The sequence below is a fragment of the Coregonus clupeaformis genome, chromosome 28 (assembly GCF_020615455.1).
Source record: "Coregonus clupeaformis isolate EN_2021a chromosome 28, ASM2061545v1, whole genome shotgun sequence".
NCBI lineage: Eukaryota > Metazoa > Chordata > Actinopteri > Salmoniformes > Salmonidae > Coregonus > Coregonus clupeaformis.
This window is the reverse complement of record NC_059219.1, coordinates 5,423,494-5,442,288: the sequence shown is the minus strand read 5'-3', so window position 1 is coordinate 5,442,288 and position 18,795 is coordinate 5,423,494. Positions and strand designations below refer to the sequence as shown.

General features: G+C 44.6%; 1 protein-coding gene across 6 annotated transcripts in view; it reads left to right on the top strand.

Annotated features, from left to right (window-relative positions):
* The window catches only part of LOC121542632 (trafficking kinesin-binding protein 1-like), a 52,650-nt gene extending 33,855 nt beyond the window's left edge, over positions 1-18,795 (top strand). For 5 of the 6 annotated variants that reach the window (XM_041852080.2, XM_041852077.2, XM_041852076.2 and 2 more), the window contains 6 exons: positions 1,588-1,664; positions 1,798-2,031; positions 4,906-5,213; positions 10,772-11,224; positions 13,033-13,135; positions 16,281-18,795. In XM_041852080.2, coding sequence (XP_041708014.2) covers positions 1,588-1,664; positions 1,798-2,031; positions 4,906-5,213; positions 10,772-11,224; positions 13,033-13,135; positions 16,281-17,097 — 1,992 coding nt within the window. In that variant the 3' untranslated portion in view covers positions 17,098-18,795. Of the gene's footprint in view, positions 1-1,587; positions 1,665-1,797; positions 2,032-4,905; positions 5,214-10,771; positions 11,225-13,032; positions 13,136-13,607; positions 13,699-16,280 lie in introns of all 6 variants that reach the window. The other variant, XM_041852081.2, reaches the window with a different exon arrangement.

The following is an 18,795-nucleotide window of genomic DNA, read 5'->3' as shown; positions in this document are numbered from 1 at the left end:
TCTCTAGAACATGGGTCTCCAATCCTGTTCCTGGAGAGAAACCCTCCTGTAGGTTTTCACACAAACCCTGTTCCTGGAGAGATACCCTCCTGTAGGTTTTCACTCCTACCCTGTTCCTGGAGAGATACCCTCCTGTAGGTTTTCACTCCAACCCTGTTCCTGGAGAGATACCCTCCTGTAGGTTTTCACTCCAACCCCAGTTGTAACTAACCTGGTTCTGCTTATCAACCAGATAATTATTAGAATCAGGTGTGATAGATTAGGGTTGGAGTGAAAACCTACAGGGCGGTAGCTCTCCAGGAACGGGGTTGGAGTGAAAACCTACAGGGCGGTAGCTCTCCAGGAACGGGGTTGGAGTGAAAACCTACAAGACAGTAGCTCTCCAGGAACAGGGTTGGAGTGAAAACCTACAGGGCGGTAGCTCTCCAGGAACGGGGTTGGAGAGAACCTACAGGACGGTAGCTCTCCAAGAACAGGGTTGGAGTGAAAACCTACAGGGCGGTAGCTCTCCAGGAATGGGGTTGGAGTGCCCTGCTCTAGAATGCACCAATGTTCCAGCTTAACACGGCTGGACATATACAACGTCAGTTTGGTATAGAGAGAAGGGCAGAGTTGGGACATCCAGCTTTCTTACGTCACTGCCTCATCCGCTTGTTGTCCTAGCGTAAACATCCCCCGGACACAAATAAGTAGCTAGAAAGATGGTGATTTTTAATGAGTGCATTTACGCCCACCCGTAGTATGCGCTCCAGCAGGTATATCTCACTGGTCATCCCCAAAGCCAACACCTCCTTTGGCCGCCATTCCTTCCAGTTCTCTGCTGCCAATGACTGGAACAAATTGCAAAAATCTCTGAAGCTGGAGACTCTTATCTCCCTCAATAACTTTAAGCATCAGTTGTCAGAGCACCTTACCGATCACTGCACCTGTACACAGCCCATCTGAAATTAGCCCGCCCAACTACCTCATCCCTATATTGTTATTTATTTTGCTAATTTGCACCCCAGTACCTCTATTTGCACATCATCTCTTGCACATCTATCATTCCAGTGTTAATACTAATTGTAATTATTTTGCACTATAGTCTATTTATTGCCTTACCTCCATAACTTGCTACATTTGCACACACTGTATATATATTTTCTGTTGTATTTTTGACTTTATGTTTTGTTTTACCGCATATGTAACTCTGTGTTGTTGTTTTTATCGCACTGCTTTGCTTTATCTTGGCCAGGTCGCAGTTGTAAATGAGAACTTGTTCTCAACTGGCTTACCTGGTTAAATAAAGGTTAAATAAAAAAAATATATGCAAGTGGTTAGTTTGCATCAACTACCTTCACTTAAACCACTGCAAAGGTTTTGCCTGCAAACTTTGGTTTCCAATCGTTACATTCTGGCATGTCTGCCTCGTGATTTGTTGGGAGAGTGGTCTGTCTGAAGAGGACTCCCCCCTTTTCGAAGTTACCAAGAGAATCCGTCATTAATCGCAGACCTAACCTCGTGCTGTTGCTGCCCTAGGTCTGGGGCTTCAGAGACTAGTCACATAGTACTCATTACTATTGTCTGTCTGTCTGTCTGTCCTCCCAGGACTCTCTAGCTGCTGAGATTGAGGGCACCATGAGGAAGGAGCTGGCTATGGATGACCCGGAAGTGGAAGAGCAGAAGTAGACCCTCATCCAATACTAATATCTCTATTCAATACCGATATCTACTGTAGTACATCTAACCCTAACCCCATTTTAGAGCTACGCTGATATTGTGTCCGTGTGTGTGTCCATGGTATGTGTGTGTGTGTAGGTTGCACCCCAAGCGTGTGTTTGAGACCGTGAAAAACGTTAACCTGATGCGTCAGCGCTCCTCTCTGGCCCCGTCTCCCATGAACATCCCCGGCTCCAACCGGTCGTCCTGTCTGAACTCGGGCCGCTCCAGCTGCCTGTCCACGCCCCGCTCCAGCCTGTACGGAGGAGATATGGGGAGCATCCTCATAGACAACCGCACCAACAGCTTCATACTGGAGACGCCTGACCACAGGTGCTGGGACTGAGCCATGACTCTACTGGCTGTCTGGCTCTCTTTCACTTTGAAATCTCTCTTTCTCTCTTGTTGAATGTGAACTCTCTTGTTGAATGTGAACTCTCTTGTTGAATGTGAACTCTCTTGTTGAATGTGAACTCTCTTGTTGAATGTGAACTAACTCACTCTCTCTCTCTAAATGTGAGCTCTCTGAATGTGAACTCTCTAAATGAGAACTGTCGCTGAATGTGAACTCTCTCTTTCTCGCTGAACATGAAGTATTTCTCTCTCCTCTTCCTGTCTCTCTCTCTCTCCCTGCCCTCTGTACTTCTCTCTCTCCCTACCTGTCTCTCTCTCCCTGCCTGTCTCTCTCTCCCTGCCCTCTGTACTTCTCTCTCTCCCTACCTGTCTGTCTCTCTCTCCCTGCCCTCTGTACTTCTCTCTCTCCCTACCCGTCTGTCTCTCTCTCCCTGCCCTCTGTACTTCTCTCTCTCCCTACCCGTCTGTCTCTCTCTCCCTGCCCTCTGTACTTCTCTCTCTCCCTACCTGTCTGTCTCTCTCTCCCTGCCCTCTGTACTTCTCTCTCTCCCTACCTGTCTGTCTCTCTCTCCCTGCCCTCTGTACTTCTCTCTCTCCCTACCCGTCTGTCTCTCTCTCCCTGCCCTCTGTACTTCTCTCTCTCCCTACCCCGTCTGTCTCTCTCTCCCTGCCCTCTGTACTTCTCTCTCTCCCTACCCGTCTGTCTCTCTCTCCCTGCCCTCTGTACTTCTCTCTCTCCCTACCCGTCTGTCTCTCTCCCTGCCCTCTGTACTTCTCTCTCTCCCTACCCGTCTGTCTCTCTCTCCCTGCCCTCTGTACTTCTCTCTCTCCCTACCCGTCTGTCTCTCTCTCCCTGCCCTCTGTACTTCTCTCTCTCCCTACCTGTCTGTCTCTCTCTCCCTGCCCTCTGTACTTCTCTCTCTCCCTACCCGTCTGTCTCTCTCTCCCTGCCCTCTGTACTTCTCTCTCTCCCTACCCGTCTGTCTCTCTCTCCCTGCCCTCTGTACTTCTCTCTCTCCCTACCCGTCTGTCTCTCTCTCCCTGCCCTCTGTACTTCTCTCTCTCCCTACCTGTCTGTCTCTCTCTCCCTGCCCTCTGTACTTCTCTCTCTCCCACCTGTCTGTCTCTCTCTCCCTGCCCTCTGTACTTCTCTCTCTCCCTACCTGTCTGTCTCTCTCTCCCTGCCCTCTGTACTTCTCTCTCTCCCTACCCGTCTGTCTCTCTCTCCCTGCCCTCTGTACTTCTCTCTCTCCCTACCTGTCTGTCTCTCTCTCCCTGCCCTCTGTACTTCTCTCTCTCCCTACCTGTCTCTCTCTCTCCCTGCCCTCTGTACTTCTCTCTCTCCCCTACCCGTCTGTCTCTCTCTCCCTGCCCTCTGTACTTCTCTCTCTCCCTACCTGTCTCTCTCTCTCCCTGCCCTCTGTACTTCTCTCTCTCCCTACCTGTCTGTCTCTCTCTCCCTGCCCTCTGTACTTCTCTCTCTCCCTACCTGTCTCTCTCTCTCCCTGCCCTCTGTACTTCTCTCTCTCCCTACCTGTCTGTCTCTCTCTCCCTGCCCTCTGTACTTCTCTCTCTCCCTACCTGTCTGTCTCTCTCTCCCTGCCCTCTGTACTTCTCTCTCTCCCTACCTGTCTGTCTCTCTCTCCCTGCCCTCTGTACTTCTCTCTCTCCCTACCCGTCTGTCTCTCTCTCCCTGCCCTCTGTACTTCTCTCTCTCCCTACCTGTCTGTCTCTCTCCTCCCTGCCCTCTGTACTTCTCTCTCTCCCTACCTGTCTCTCTCTCTCTCCCTGCCCTCTGTACTTCTCTCTCTCCCTACCCGTCTGTCTCTCTCTCCCTGCCCTCTGTACTTCTCTCTCTCCCTACCTGTCTCTCTCTCTCTCCCTGCCCTCTGTACTTCTCTCTCTCCCTACCTGTCTGTCTCTCTCTCCCTGCCCTCTGTACTTCTCTCTCTCCCTACCTGTCTCTCTCTCTCCCTGCCCTCTCTACTTCTCTCTCTCTCCTACCTGTCTGTCTCTCTCTCTCCCTGCCCTCTGTACTTCTCTCTCTCCCTACCTGTCTGTCTCTCTCTCCCTGCCCTCTGTACTTCTCTCTCTCCCTACCTGTCTGTCTCTCTCTCCCTGCCCTCTGTACTTCTCTCTCTCCCTACCTGTCTGTCTCTCTCTCCCTGCCCTCTGTACTTCTCTCTCTCCTCTTCCTGTCTCTTTCTCTTTATTTCTCTCTATCCCGCATTCTCTCTCTTCTTGATCTAGTAAGGTTCTGGCTGTAACAACAGCTCAGAGGTCGTCCCATCCATGTAGTTGTCCAGTAAAGTCTATCAGAGCGTAAACAGTGTAAACCAAGATGGCGCACATGGTTTCCTGAATGCATGTCTGCTATCGTTGGAATTTGAATAGATCAGGGTTAGGGTTACTAAGCACTTTGCAGGCTATACAACAACACTGCCAGCAATGTCCATGGCTTTGCTAGGTAAACCAAGAGGGAGAGGAGGAAGTGTGCCTTTACTAGTTCCCAAAAGCAACCACGGTACAATAAAGCCAAACAGTACTTTCTCATGTAACTGCAGTTGAACTGATTATGTTGTGGCACTTCATAAAAAATGCTTGGAAAGTGAAAACTTCTTGTGTTGATGTCAAGTGACCATTGGTTATTAGGAATGCCAACCGCATATAACAACGGTTGACTCGTTTTTTTGTTTTGTTGATGTCATCAGCATGTCTTGTTGCTATGCACTTTGTTATGTAAATGACCAGAGCCTGTCATACAGCAGACCAGTTATAGGACCTTTTGTTAGACTTGTAGCATTGAATAGGACTAGATTTAATAAATAAATACTATGTACCCCCCTCCACCAGTGTGGATGACTCCAACAAGAAACCAGGGACCCCTGGAACGCCGGGCTCTCAGGATCTGGAAGCAGCCCTCCGACGTCTCTCCCTGCGGCGGGACAACTGCCTGAGCGAGCGCCGCTTCTTCGAGGAGGAGAGGGATCGGAAGCTCCAGGGGCTGGTGGAGAAGGGAGAGGTGTACAGCGGCAGTATGACCCCCACAGAGAGCATCATGTCCCTGGGAGGAACACACCCCTCTTCCGTCTGGTCTGGGTACTCCTTCAGCTCCCGCTCCTACCTGCCGGAGAAGCTGCAGATCGTCAAGCCACTGGAAGGTGACTCCCCCCACCACCCCCGCGACCTCTCACCCTGCTGCTGGTTCCAGATCTACAGTTAGAGTTGAGGCTCACATACATCGTACCTAATGTGGATCTAGCTTTCGTATGCCGGTCGTTCAGCGTGCTGTGTTTTAGGGACCACCCGCTGTAGACGTCTGACTGACTAAAATCTTTAAGTGATTCTACATGTAAAATCGGTACGCACTCGGTTCGCAAATTACGTTCAGAGGAGCCATGTTCCAGCAAACTGTATTGGTGTGCCTGAGCCCTTAGAGTCAGACTTAGAGTCAGAACAGCCCACTGCCACTAGCCCTGCCTGACACATTAGTTTAGCCTACAATGTTATCATCATGCAAAGCAAATCCAGACCTGTCGCTGGTCTTTTCCACAACAACATTGAGGCCCTGTGCTACTCATCCTATGTTTTATCAAGGAGGGATCACATTACTCTAATGTCCATGTGAAATGATCTCCAAACATATCAGGCATCCGCAAAAAGCAGTTAAAAAGAGATTCGCTGCATATTTGTGTTATCTCCTGAAAGAACCTGAAAGAAACTGTTTGAAATACAAGTTGGAAACTGTGTTAGTTTGAATTGATAGACGCAGTTATATTACAGGTATGAAGCACACGTTTAACCAAAATGTTTCTTACATAGAGTATTTTCCTATGCTAAAATACTAAATATATTTATTTTCCTAATGTTGTTTTTGACATGTTTTTAGTCAGATTTAATGGTTGATTGAAATATCACCAGAGATCAAGGGGCCCTGGTCAAAAGTAGTGCACCATATAGGGATGTAGGGTGCCATTTGGGACGTGGCCACGGTCAGGTTATACAGTAGTACAGTATCTAATCTGGGTCTCTAGTGCCACCTGGTGACAACACCATTAACATGCACAATGAATCAACACTTTACCTTGCCTGTTCATTACATTATTACACTGTTATTACATTATCATTACACTATAATAATATACACTAAGATTTAGTTCAAATCTAATTATTGCTTCTTTTTGCTACATGTTTTATGCATCTTTTGACGCCAGTCAGTCATTTGCATGGCATTATCAGTCTGTTTGGAATTGAGACGTTAGGTACAGTGCATCTTATTACATTATCAATCTGGACTTGAGACGTTAGGTACAGTGCATCTTATTACATTATCAATCTGTTTGGACTTGAGACGTTAGGTACAGTGCATCTTATTACATTATCAATCTGTTTGGACTTGAGACGTTAGGTACAGAGCATCTTATTACATTATCAGTCTGTTTGGACTTGAGACGTTAGGTACAGTGCATCTTATTACATTATCAATCTGTTTGGACTTGAGACGTTAGGTACAGTGCATCTAATTTCAACCCTTTTCTTTCTTACGCATGTCTCTTTCAGTTGGTGTCTTGTATATTCTGTGTTCATTAATTTCAGTTTCTGTTGACCTTCTATCAGCTTGTTTTATATACAGTTGAAGTCGGAAGTTTACGTACACCTTAGCCAAATACATTTCAACTCAGTTTTTCACAATTCCTGACATTTAATCCTAGTAAAAATTCCCTGTCTTAGGTCAGTTAGGATCACCACTTTATTTTAAGAATGTGAAATGTCAGAATAATAGTAGTTGCATTGCCTTTAAATTGTTTAACTTGGCTCAAACGTTTCGGGTAGCCTTCCACAAGCTTCCCACAATAGGTTGGGTGAATTTTGGCCCATTCGTCCTGATAGAGCTGGTGTAACTGAGTCAGGTTTGTAGGCCTCCTTGCTCGCACACGTTTTTTCAGTTCTGCCCATACATTTTCTATAGGATTGAGGTCAGGGCTTTGTGATGGCCACTCCAATACCTTGACTTTGTTGTCCTTAAGCCATTTTGCCACAACTTTGGAAGTATGCTTGGGGTCATTGTCCATTTGGAAGACTAATTTGCGACCAAGCTTTAACTTCCTGACTGATGTCTTGAGATGTTGCTTCAATATATCCACATAATTTTCCTTCCTCATGATGCCATCTTTTTTGTGAAGTGCACCAGTCCCTCCTGCAGCAAAGCACCCCCACAGCATGATGCTGCCACCCCCGTGCCTCACGGTTGGGATGGGGTTCTTCGGCTTGCAAGTACCCCCTTTTTCCTCCAAACATAACGATGGTCATTATGGCCAAACAGTTCTATTTTTGTTTCATCAGACCAGAGGACATTTCTCCAAAAAGTACGATCGTTGTCCCCATGTGCAGTTGCAAACCGTAGTCTGTCTTTTTTATGACCGTTTTGGAGCAGTGGCTTCTTCCTTGCTGAGCGGCCTTTCAGGTTATGTTGATATAGGACTCGTTTTACTGTGGATATAGATACTTTTGTATCTGTTTCCTCCAGCATCTTCACAAGGTCCTTTGCTGTTGTTCTGGGATTTATTTGCACTTTTCGCACCAAAGTATGTTAATCTCTAGGAGACAGAACATGTCTCCTTCCTGAGCGGTATGACGACTGCGTGGTCCCATGGTGTTTATACTTGCGTACTATTGTTTGTACAGATGAACGTGGTACCTTCAGGCGTTTGGAAATTGCTCCCAAGGATGAACCAGACTTGTGGAGGTCTACAATTTTTTTTTCTTCTGAGGTCTTGGCTGATTTCTGTTGATTTTCCCATGATGTCAAGCAAAGAGGCACTGAGTTTGAAGATAGGCCTTGAAATACATCCACAGGTACACCTCCAATTGACTCAAATGATGTCAATTAGCCTATCAGAAGCTTCTAAAGCCATGACATCATTTTCTGGAATTTTCCAAGCTGTTTAAAGGCACAGTCAACTTAGTGTATGTAAACTTCTGAACCACTGGAATTGTGATACAATGAAATAATCTGTCTGTAGACAATTGTTGGAAAAATTACTTGTGTCATGCACAAAGTAGATGTCCTAACTGACTTGCCAAAACTATAGTTTGTTAACAAGACATTTGTGGAGTGGTTGAAAAAACGAGTTTTAATGACTCTAACCTAAGCGTATGTAAACTTCCGACTTCAACTGTAGCTCTTCCAATAAAATCGACCAATTTTATTTTGACGCCAGTCACTCATTTGCATGGCATTATCAGTCTGTTTGGACTTGAGACGGTAGGTACAGTGCATCTTATTACATTATTAGCTCTTACAATTAAATCTACTAATTTTCTCTCTTTATGTTCATATTTGCCTGTACCTAACCTTTTGAAAGACTTTACTCCTCTATCTGATTGATAAGGGACAGGGAGAACCACAGATTTGACTTGAAATAAAGGTACATTTCAGAAACCACTGCTAGAAGTGGCGATACACACTGATATCTTACTTGCAAGTGAGATAATATAACTTCGTGTAAACACCCTAGAATTGGGTGAAAGCTGGGTGAAGGCAACCTCTTCCACAACTCCCATCAATGCATGTTGAAGTCCAAATCGTCACCCCTCTCCACACATAGACCAGACCTACTGTGTAGTTACACTACCTTTCCCTTAACTGTTCTTCTCAGGCTTTCCCATTGAGATTTAGCTCAATTCAACCCAATGTGGAATAGTTGAATGGTGATGTCACTTGGTTTACGACCTACAGGATGAACTGCCATACAAAGGCAGCTCTGTCTGTTAGAAAGGAGGGAACGCTACTACTAAAGTAGAGTCATGTTGTTGGACATGGATACCCCTGACCTCCCTGGATTCATAGAGTATGCATGTGGATGTGTAGAGAGCAATGTAAAGGGGCTATATTTAGATGCCCTTAAACACCCTTCATGTTCTACCGTATCTGTTCACATCCAGATTTATATCAGTGGTCTAGAGAGGGAAGGCCATTTCTGTTACGTTTCTCCAGCCATCTTATGATGTATGATAGCAGCTGATATATTATACGCATTACCATAGAAACCCATTTAACATACAAGCCTATATTATGACGCATTACCATAGAAACCCATTTAACATAGAAGACTATATTATGATGCATTAGCATAGAAACCCATTTAACATAGAAGCCTATATTATGATGCATTATCATAGAAACCCATTTAACATAGAAGCCTATATTATGATGCATTACCATAGAAACCCATTTAACATAGAAGCCTATATTATGATGCATTACCATAGAAACCCATTTAACATAGAAACCTATATTATGACGCATTACCATAGAAACCCATTTAACATAGAAGCCTATATTATGATGCATTACCATAGAAACCCATTTAACATAGAATACTATATTATGATGCATTAGCATAGAAACCCATTTAACATAGAAGCCTATATTATGATGCATTATCATAGAAACCCATTTAACATAGAAGCCTATATTATGATACATTACCATAGAAACCCATTTAACATAGAAGACTATATTATGATGCATTACCATATAAGCCTATATTATGATGCATTACCATAGAAACCCATTTAACATAGAAGCCTATATTATGACGCATTACCATAGAAACCCATTTAACATAGAAGCCTATATTATGATGCATTACCATAGAAACCCATTTAACATAGAAACCTATATTATGACGCATTACCATAGAAACCCATTTAACATAGAAGCCTATATTATGATGCATTACCATAGAAACCCATTTAACATAGAAACCTATATTATGATGCATTACCATAGAAACCCATTTAACATAGAAGCCTATATTATGATGCATTACCATAGAAACCCATTTAACATAGAAGCCTATATTATGATGCATTACCATATAAGCCTATATTATGATGCATTACCATAGAAACCCATTTAACATAGAAGCCTATATTATGATGCATTACCATATAAGCCTATATTATGATGCATTACCATAGAAACCCATTTAACATAGAAGCCTATATTATGATGCATTACCATAGAAACCCATTTAACATAGAAGCCTATATTATGATGCATTACCATAGAAACCCATTTAACATAGAAACCTATATTATGACGCATTACCATAGAAACCCATTTAACATAGAAGCCTATATTATGATGCATTACCATAGAAACCCATTTAACATAGAAGCCTATATTATGATGCATTACCATATAAGCCTATATTATGATGCATTACCATAGAAACCCATTTAACATAGAAGCCTATATTATGATGCATTACCATATAAGCCTATATTATGATGCATTACCATAGAAACCCATTTAACATAGAAGCCTATATTATGACGCATTACCATAGAAACCCATTTAACATAGAAGCCTATATTATGATGCATTACCATAGAAACCCATTTAACATAGAAACCTATATTATGATGCATTACCATAGAAACCCATTTAACATAGAAGCCTATATTATGATGCATTACCATATAAGCCTATATTATGATGCATTACCATAGAAACCCATTACCATAGAAGCCTATATTATGACGCATTACCATAGAAACCCATTTAACATAGAAGCCTATATTATGATGCATTACCATAGAAACCCATTACCATAGAAACCCATTTAACATAGAAGCCTATATAGAAATGCAGCAAAAACAAATGCAGATGTGTGTTTAACGTTTGATATTTTCCCTCCCTCCCTCCCAGGCTCAGCCACCCTGCACCAGTGGCAGCAGCTGGCCCAGCCCAACCTGGGTGGGATCCTGGACACGCGGCCTGGTGTGGTCACCAAGGGCTTCCGTCCTCTGGAACTAGACCTGGAGCACATCTACCAGTTCACTGACTTTGAGGAGGAGGACTTTGAGGTAGTGGAGGAGTCAGACGACCTGTCTGTCCACAGCCTCTCTACCTCAGGCTGTAGTGGCATCGCCATCCTCAGCCGGCAGGGCCTCCGTACCCGCTCCTCCTCCTGCTCCTCCACCTGCAGCGGCAGAGCCATCAACAACAGCCTTCCAGAGGGTGGGGTTGGAGGTGATGGAGAAGCCAGGGAAGAGGGCGAGACATTGGGCCCAGGCAGCACACCACTGTTGTCGCCCGCACCTCCAGACAGCGAGAACCAGGAGAACCAGGATCAGGCTGCAGCCGCTGATGGGTTGTCCGGTGAGGGAGCCTTCTAAATGGGTCACACAGGCACCAGACGTCCCTAACCCACCCTTCTACCACAGGATGTTGGGGCATTCATTGGCCATTGCCATCCCCTCCCTGCCTGTCCGTCGGTCCCCGATCCCTCCATGCTCATGCACACATCTCCAGGCACACCCACCTCATCCAGACGTGTCCAGACACACCCACCTCATCCAGACGTGTCCAGACACACCCACCTCATCCTGAGGTGTCCTACTGTCATGCCCCTTTTGAGTATATTGAGTTGTATTTATTTCAGTGTCATCTTTAATCTCCACCTCACACATTCACACTTTTCCTAAAATCTCAAGATCCTTCCTTCCTTACGAATTCAGATTAATTTAAATAATCCAGTTCTGATCACCCCTTCCGTCCACTCAAGTAATTTGTGTCCAATCTGGTGTCAAATCATCATCATTGTCACTCCTGAGAAAGTCGTGATTTTGTTAATATCTTCCATCACAGCATTCTTAATCTCAAAGGCATGAAGTTCACTCAAAAAGCCAATTATTAGAGATGTCCTGTGTTAGTGTAAACCTACATAGTAATGTAGTGACGTAGTATAAACCTACATATACGAATGTCACACACTCCAGATTGAGTATGTACAACCTATGGCCAGTGTCCAGGTCACTGTGGTTTGGGTGTGGTGGTATCAGATGACCGTGATCTATTAACAACACCATGCTCACAGCTGCCCAGAAACTCACATGACACTACTGCCGTCAAAGATAGGGGCTCTGGGATTGCGTCCCAAATGGCACCCTATTCCCTATATAGTGCACTACTTTTGACCTTGGCCCATAGTGCTCTGGTCAAAAGTAGTATACTACGTAGCAAATAGGGTGCCATTTGGGACAAATGTTCTGTCCATGACCCTGTTTCCTAGGAATCATTATGGGGTGAAGTGGTGTGAATGTCACCTCAGCTCCTGCCTTTGACATTGAGCTGCAGAGTCCACATACAGCTCCAAACAGTCAACACTGCAGAGTCCACATACAGCTCCAAACAGTCAACACTGCAGAGTCCACATACAGCTCCAAACAGTCAACACTGCAGAGTCCACATACAGCTCCAAACAGTCAACACTGCAGAGTCCACATACAGCTCCAAACAGTCATCACTGTCCACACACCACACATCTCCAAACAGTCAACACTGCAGAGTCAACACAAAGCTCCAAACAACCAGTCAACACACCACTTCTGAGTCAACACTGCAGAGTCCACACACAGCTCCAAACAGTCAACACACCACTTATCTGCAGTGTTTTTAGTTTAACCCTGCATTGTGTTCCCTATGGAGAATCCCTATGGTAGAGTGGAACACTAATTCATGCCTGGGATGTTAGGAATCTGCTGAAATCATTGTTCATTAACTGTCATATGTCATTCCTTTATCTGCCTATCAAATGTTTTCAGTGGTTTAAAACGGCATCTTCAGGCTAAAATACAGCGGTTTCATCTTTGCAATTGAAGCAGCTTTAAACCATCCACTCTGTGTCTTTGAGTGTTGGATTTGAAGTTTTATGTTTAAAAAAAATGTGTACCTCTGTTCCCAGTAATAACCCTCCCTCTCTCCCCTTCTCCTCTCCCTCTTTCCCCTTCTCTCCCTCTCTCCCCTTCTCTCCCTCTCTCCCCTTCTCTCCCTCTCTCCCCTTCTCTCCCTCTCTCCCCTTCTCTCCCTCTCTCCCCTTCTCTCCCTCTCTCCCCTTCTCTCCCTCTCTCCCCTTCTCTCCCTCTCTCCCCTTCTCTCCCTCTCTCCCCTTCTCTCCCTGTCTACAGCCCACTACCCTGGTAAATGTATGTCCAACACCAGCTCCACCTATACCTTCACCACCTGTCGGATCATGCACCCATCAGACGAGCTGACCAGAGTCACCCCCAGGTTAGACAACCCTTCTACCCCACACTGGTGGAGTCCCAAATGGCTTCCCTATCCACTATGGGCCCTGGTCAAAAGAAGTGCACTACAGTGTATATAGGGAATAGGGTACCATTTGGGATGCATCCTGACACTGTAGTGCACCCCTGTAGCCACTAGGTGGCAGTGTCTGTCTGAACCACTATCACTGCAGACAATGGAAACCTTGGCTTTCAGCGTTAGGCTGAGGGTGATAATACAGAGAGGATAATAATCAGCCCATATTGCTGAAGGAAATACTGACTCCGATTTAAAAAATGAATTAATATTGATGTAAAAAGTAAGTTAGTCATGATTTCATTCACAAGTACGTTTTCCTTTGCCCTGGCTGAGCCATACTGTGTTCAGCACATACCCGCTGTCTGACAGCTATTATTGCCCCTCTTGGATAACTAAAGTTGATTGAATTGTGTTGACTTGCCCCCCTCCCCTCCAGGTCATGTGATGAGGAAGAGGAAGCCGCTCTATCATGTTGTTCTGAGGGCTGACTTAGGGCTGACTGAGCCACGCCCCCTCCCGCCCCGTGGGTGAGACCTGTCACATGACTAGGAGCATGGCCTCGTTGTAGGGGGTCCAGGGTCTGACTCAGTAGTTTGGGGGTGTTCCTGCCTCGCTGTCTCCTAACTATCCCGCTTCCTTCAATCTCTAAGCCCTCTAACCCCCTCCTGTCAACTGTCAGTCAAACACATCTAGAACAGCTCCTCACCAAAGGGCTGAGACACTCTAATCAATGACAATCAGATCAAAATGTCTTGCATAATATAATGATTGGTCCTGACCCTGGCATTGATTCATACAATACAACTTGATTGTGGTCTGATGATTGATGCTAAGCTTGTGGGTGTTCATTGCTTACTTAACTTTGTTTGGAACAGTGTTCATGACACTGGTTTGTATACGTGTGTTAGCACTGCGTCTCTGATACTAATTGATTAGCAAATTTCCTTTGGTGGTTTTCCAGGAAATGGTATCTGGGGTTGAAATTGCATGTGTTTGGGTTAACATTCAGAAAACCTTGTCAGTGTCTCATTGATTTGTCTGTTTATTAATTTAATGGTCAGTGAGATTTCAATATTAATATTATAAAATTAGATTTTGTATTTGATCTGATATTGATATAGACAGTGATTGATTAGTTCATGTACATTGTAGCAGGAAGTCCCTCTCTATTGTACTAGTCTGCATCAGTGTGTGTACTAAAAAATGAAACTAACATTGATGATCAGTAATGATCATACTAAAATCAACCTATTGTATAGCTATTGTGTGGTCAAGGCTCTAGAAGGAGCTAATGAGGGGTCTTTTAACTCCATCTGTGTTGACTCTTATAAAATATTGTCATGTGGATGTTATCAATAGCAAGTAATATTAAAGCTTGAATCATCAGTATAGCTTGACTGGCTGTGTCTGTCATAGCTGAGGAGTATAGCTGACTGTATAGCTGACTGTAATATCTGACTGTATAGCAGTACAGCTGACTGTATAGTTGCATAGCTGACTGTATAGCAGTGTAGCTGAATGTATAGCTGTATAGTTGATTGTATAGCTGACAGTATAGCTGACTGTATTGCTGTATGGCAGACTTTATGGCTGACTGTATAGCAGTATGGCTGACTGTATAGTTAACTGTATAGCAGTATAGCTGACTGTATAACTGACTGTATAGCTGACTGTATAGCTGACTGTATAACTGTATAGCTGACTGTATAGCAGTATAACTGACTGTATAGCAGTGTAGCTGACTGTATAGCTGACTGTATAGCTGACTGTATAGCAGTATAGCTGACTGTATATCTGACTGTATAACAGTATAGCTGACTGTATAGCAGTATAGCTGACCTTATATCTGGCTGTATAGATGACCATATAGCAGTATAGCTGACTGTATAGCTGACTGTATAGCAGTATAGCTGACTGTATATCTGACTGTATAGATGACCATATAGCAGTATAGCTGACTGTATATCTGACTGTATAGCAGTATAGCTGACTGTATATCTGACTGTGTAGCTGTATAGCTGACTGTATAGCTGACTGTATAGCTGACTGTATAGCTGACTGTATAGCTGACTGTATAGCTGACTGTATAGCTGACTGTGTAGCAGTATAGCTGACTGGAGCAGCATAGCTGACTGTATATCTGACTGTATAGCAGTATAGCTGACTGTATAGCTGACTGAATAGATGACTGTATAGCTCACAGTATAGCAGTATAGCTGACTGTATAGCAGTGTAGCTGACTGTATAGCTGACTGTATAGCTGACTGTATAGCAGTATAGCTGACTGTATATCTGACTGTATAACAGTATAGCTGACTGTATAGCAGTATAGCTGACCTTATATCTGGCTGTATAGATGACCATATAGCAGTATAGCTGACTGTATAGCTGACTGTATAGCAGTATAGCTGACCTTATATCTGACTGTATAGATGACCATATAGCAGTATAGCTGACTGTATATCTGACTGTATAGCAGTATAGCTGACTGTATATCTGACTGTGTAGCTGTATAGCTGACTGTATAGCTGACTGTATAGCTGACTGTATAGCTGACTGTATAGCTGACTGTATAGCTGACTGTGTAGCAGTATAGCTGACTGGAGCAGCATAGCTGACTGTATATCTGACTGTATAGCTGGCAGTATAGCTGACTGTGTTGCAGTATAGCTGACTGTATGGCTGACTGTATAGCAGTATAGCTGACTGTATATCTGACTGTATAGCAGTATAGCTGACTGTATAGCTGACTGAATAGATGACTGTATAGCTCACAGTATAGCAGTATAGCTGACTGTATAGAAGTATAGCTGACTGTGTTGCTGACTGTATAGCAGTATAGCTGACTGTATAGCTGACTTTATAGCCGACTGTAGAGCAGTATAGTTGACTGTGTAGCAGTATAGCTGGCTGTATAGATGACTGTATAGCTTACTGTATAGCAGTATAGCTGACTGTATAGCAAGATAGCTGACTGTATAGAAGTATAGCTGACTGTGAGGCTAACTGTATAGCAGTATAGCTAACTGTATAGCTGACTGTATAGCTGACTGTATAGCAGTATGTGTGTGTGACTGTCTGTGTGTGCTTCTCCATCTCCCTCTTTCAGCCTTATGTCGGGCCCTTCTGCCTCCTGCGTCGTGACCAGCAGCAGCAGCGTCAGATCCACCCCCTGCTCCACCCCCTGCACCCCGCGCCGCCTCAGCCTGGCGGCCGAGTCCTTCACCAACCTGAGAGACTCCACCAAGACCATGAGCACTAGTGGAGGTCTTGTGCGGCTCCTCCAGGAGCGAGGCATCTCTGCAGCAGTCTACAACCCTCAGAGCTGGGACCGGGCAGACTGTAGCACCTCCATCCCCACTGGGGGGGCACCGTTGCTCCTACCGCCTCGGCCCCCCGACACTCTACCCTCCACGCCGCCCAACTCCCCAACCCACCACTCCCTCCGCTCCAAACCCAGCGGCCCCTTCGACCTCAGCCCCAGTGCCCTGCCCTATGACAACTTCCTGGCGTCGAAGCCGGCCAGCTCCATCCTGAAGGAGGTGAGGGCGGAGGCCCAGAGCAGTGAGTCAGCGGACAGCGAGTGTCAGATTGACGTCAGCGTCCACAACCTGAAGCTGGTGGACAAGCTGAAGCGCTTCAGCGTGGCTGGGGCCAGCCCCTCTTTATCAGGGGCCACGGGGCCCACCATGCTGGGGCCCCTCAGCGGCCTCCACTGCCCTTCCCACTTCGGCCCCTCTGTGGTGGCCAGTCCAATAGGGGGCCTCGGCCCCGCTCTGAACGCAGGCATCCGCCGCAACCGCAGCTACCCAGCCATGGTAGGGGCCGGCATGGCAATGAAGGGCCCGGGGCCCCACAGCCCCACAGACATGCTCCTTGCTTCTTCCTCCAAGCTCCCCAGACAGACTAGTCTCAATGATGAGTGAATGAAGGTTTCCTTGAGTTGAATGTATATATAGCTGCTGTATGAGGCCCCCGTTTCCGTGACAAATCAACTCTGTGCCTGAAAGAGATGCCCTTTCTTTGTACAGTGCATTTTGTATCAATGATAATTATTTTGTCTTCCGTTATCTCTCTCTTTTTCTTTCTCTCTCTCTTCTGCTTCTCTTTCTCTCTCTTTGTCTCTCTCCTTACAACTCTCAGTAAATAGTACCATGATGTATTATTCTTTCTGTTTCTGATTGGCCAGGCAGATCGGTAGGCTGAAGAACATGTACTGTAGCACCTGTTATCTGTTTAGAAAAAGGAGCGGTTCCAAGCCCAGGTAAACTCATTTAAAAAATCTATTTTTTTTATTCCCAGGTCTAAATGTATACATGTAGACAAAAAAACATTATCTTCCTGTTAATTAGCCAATGAGTGGCAAACAGTACCAACGAACGCACCTTAAGTGGTATTTAAGGGTTTTCAGTGGCATCCATGAAATGTTGGAGGTACGGTATGCAAACTACTAGCTAGCACAATACTGGGCAACAACACATCATGTTATTCACCTCAACGTTTTATCCAAATAAAGACTGGGAAGGAGCCACACTTGAAGCTAAGAGGAATGCATGGATGTTTGCCGTGAATGAATAGGCTATGGTTTGAACTTGAAAACAAAATCACTTTATTGTAACAGACCAACATTATTTCTAGACATTTGTGTGCAGTGTGAGTATGTGAACTTGTGTGTATAAAGTTGTTGAAAGATTGACCTATAGGCCTAGATAGTCTAAGAAAGACTTGAGTCATTTGGTTAAAGTGATAATCAGATATACAGGACATTTCAACCAGAGCCCACTAACTGCTGTCTCCCAATACAAAACCAGTGTACGAGAGTTCTCTGGGAGGGACGCCATTGACTTGTATGAGAGAAAAATTATACAAGTTTCAATTGTTTTTCTCTGTGATAAAAAGCTTTGGTGACTGAACTGTTAGCTTTAAACTAAAGCCACTGTACTGTAAATGAAGTTGTGAAACGCAGAGACGGAGGGATACGTCCTAGTGCCTCATCCTTTACATAGTTTCATTGTTGTTTGACTGACTGACCTGTCTGTCCATTGTGTGGTCTGCCTTCCTCTAATAGATTCCACCCTGCTATGAGCAGTTTAACTACAAATGTGTTTTGAGGATATCCTCCTCGTAGGGATTTTAACTTGAACTGCAGAGAAGATGAGATATCGTTAGATCTTGGATATCTGTATTTTGAGAGAGCTGCAGTGTATGTGTTGAAATGAAGAAGACACACCTGTTATTTATCATTTACTTCTGACAAAAGTAGAGATTTGTCCGCGCTGACATTGTGTGTAACCTGAATATCCTTTGAATGTATTGATTAACAGCAGAAAATATTATGTCCATATGTCTATGTTGATTTAAATGATGGGTTTTACTGCATTTCAACCACAAAGGGAACTATTATTATAGTACGTGTACATTGTAAATGGTATGTATGCAATGAATTTAGCCATGTTAACTATTTTTTAATAAACTAGAATATATATATATATAAGGGACAAAAATGTTGTTCAGGCAATGAAGTGGTCAGAACACTGGTCTAAAAACAAGCTGGGTTTTTGTGTTCCGGATTTTCAAGAGCACCTATTTGCAGAAAAGGCGTATCAATAAAACAATTGATATGA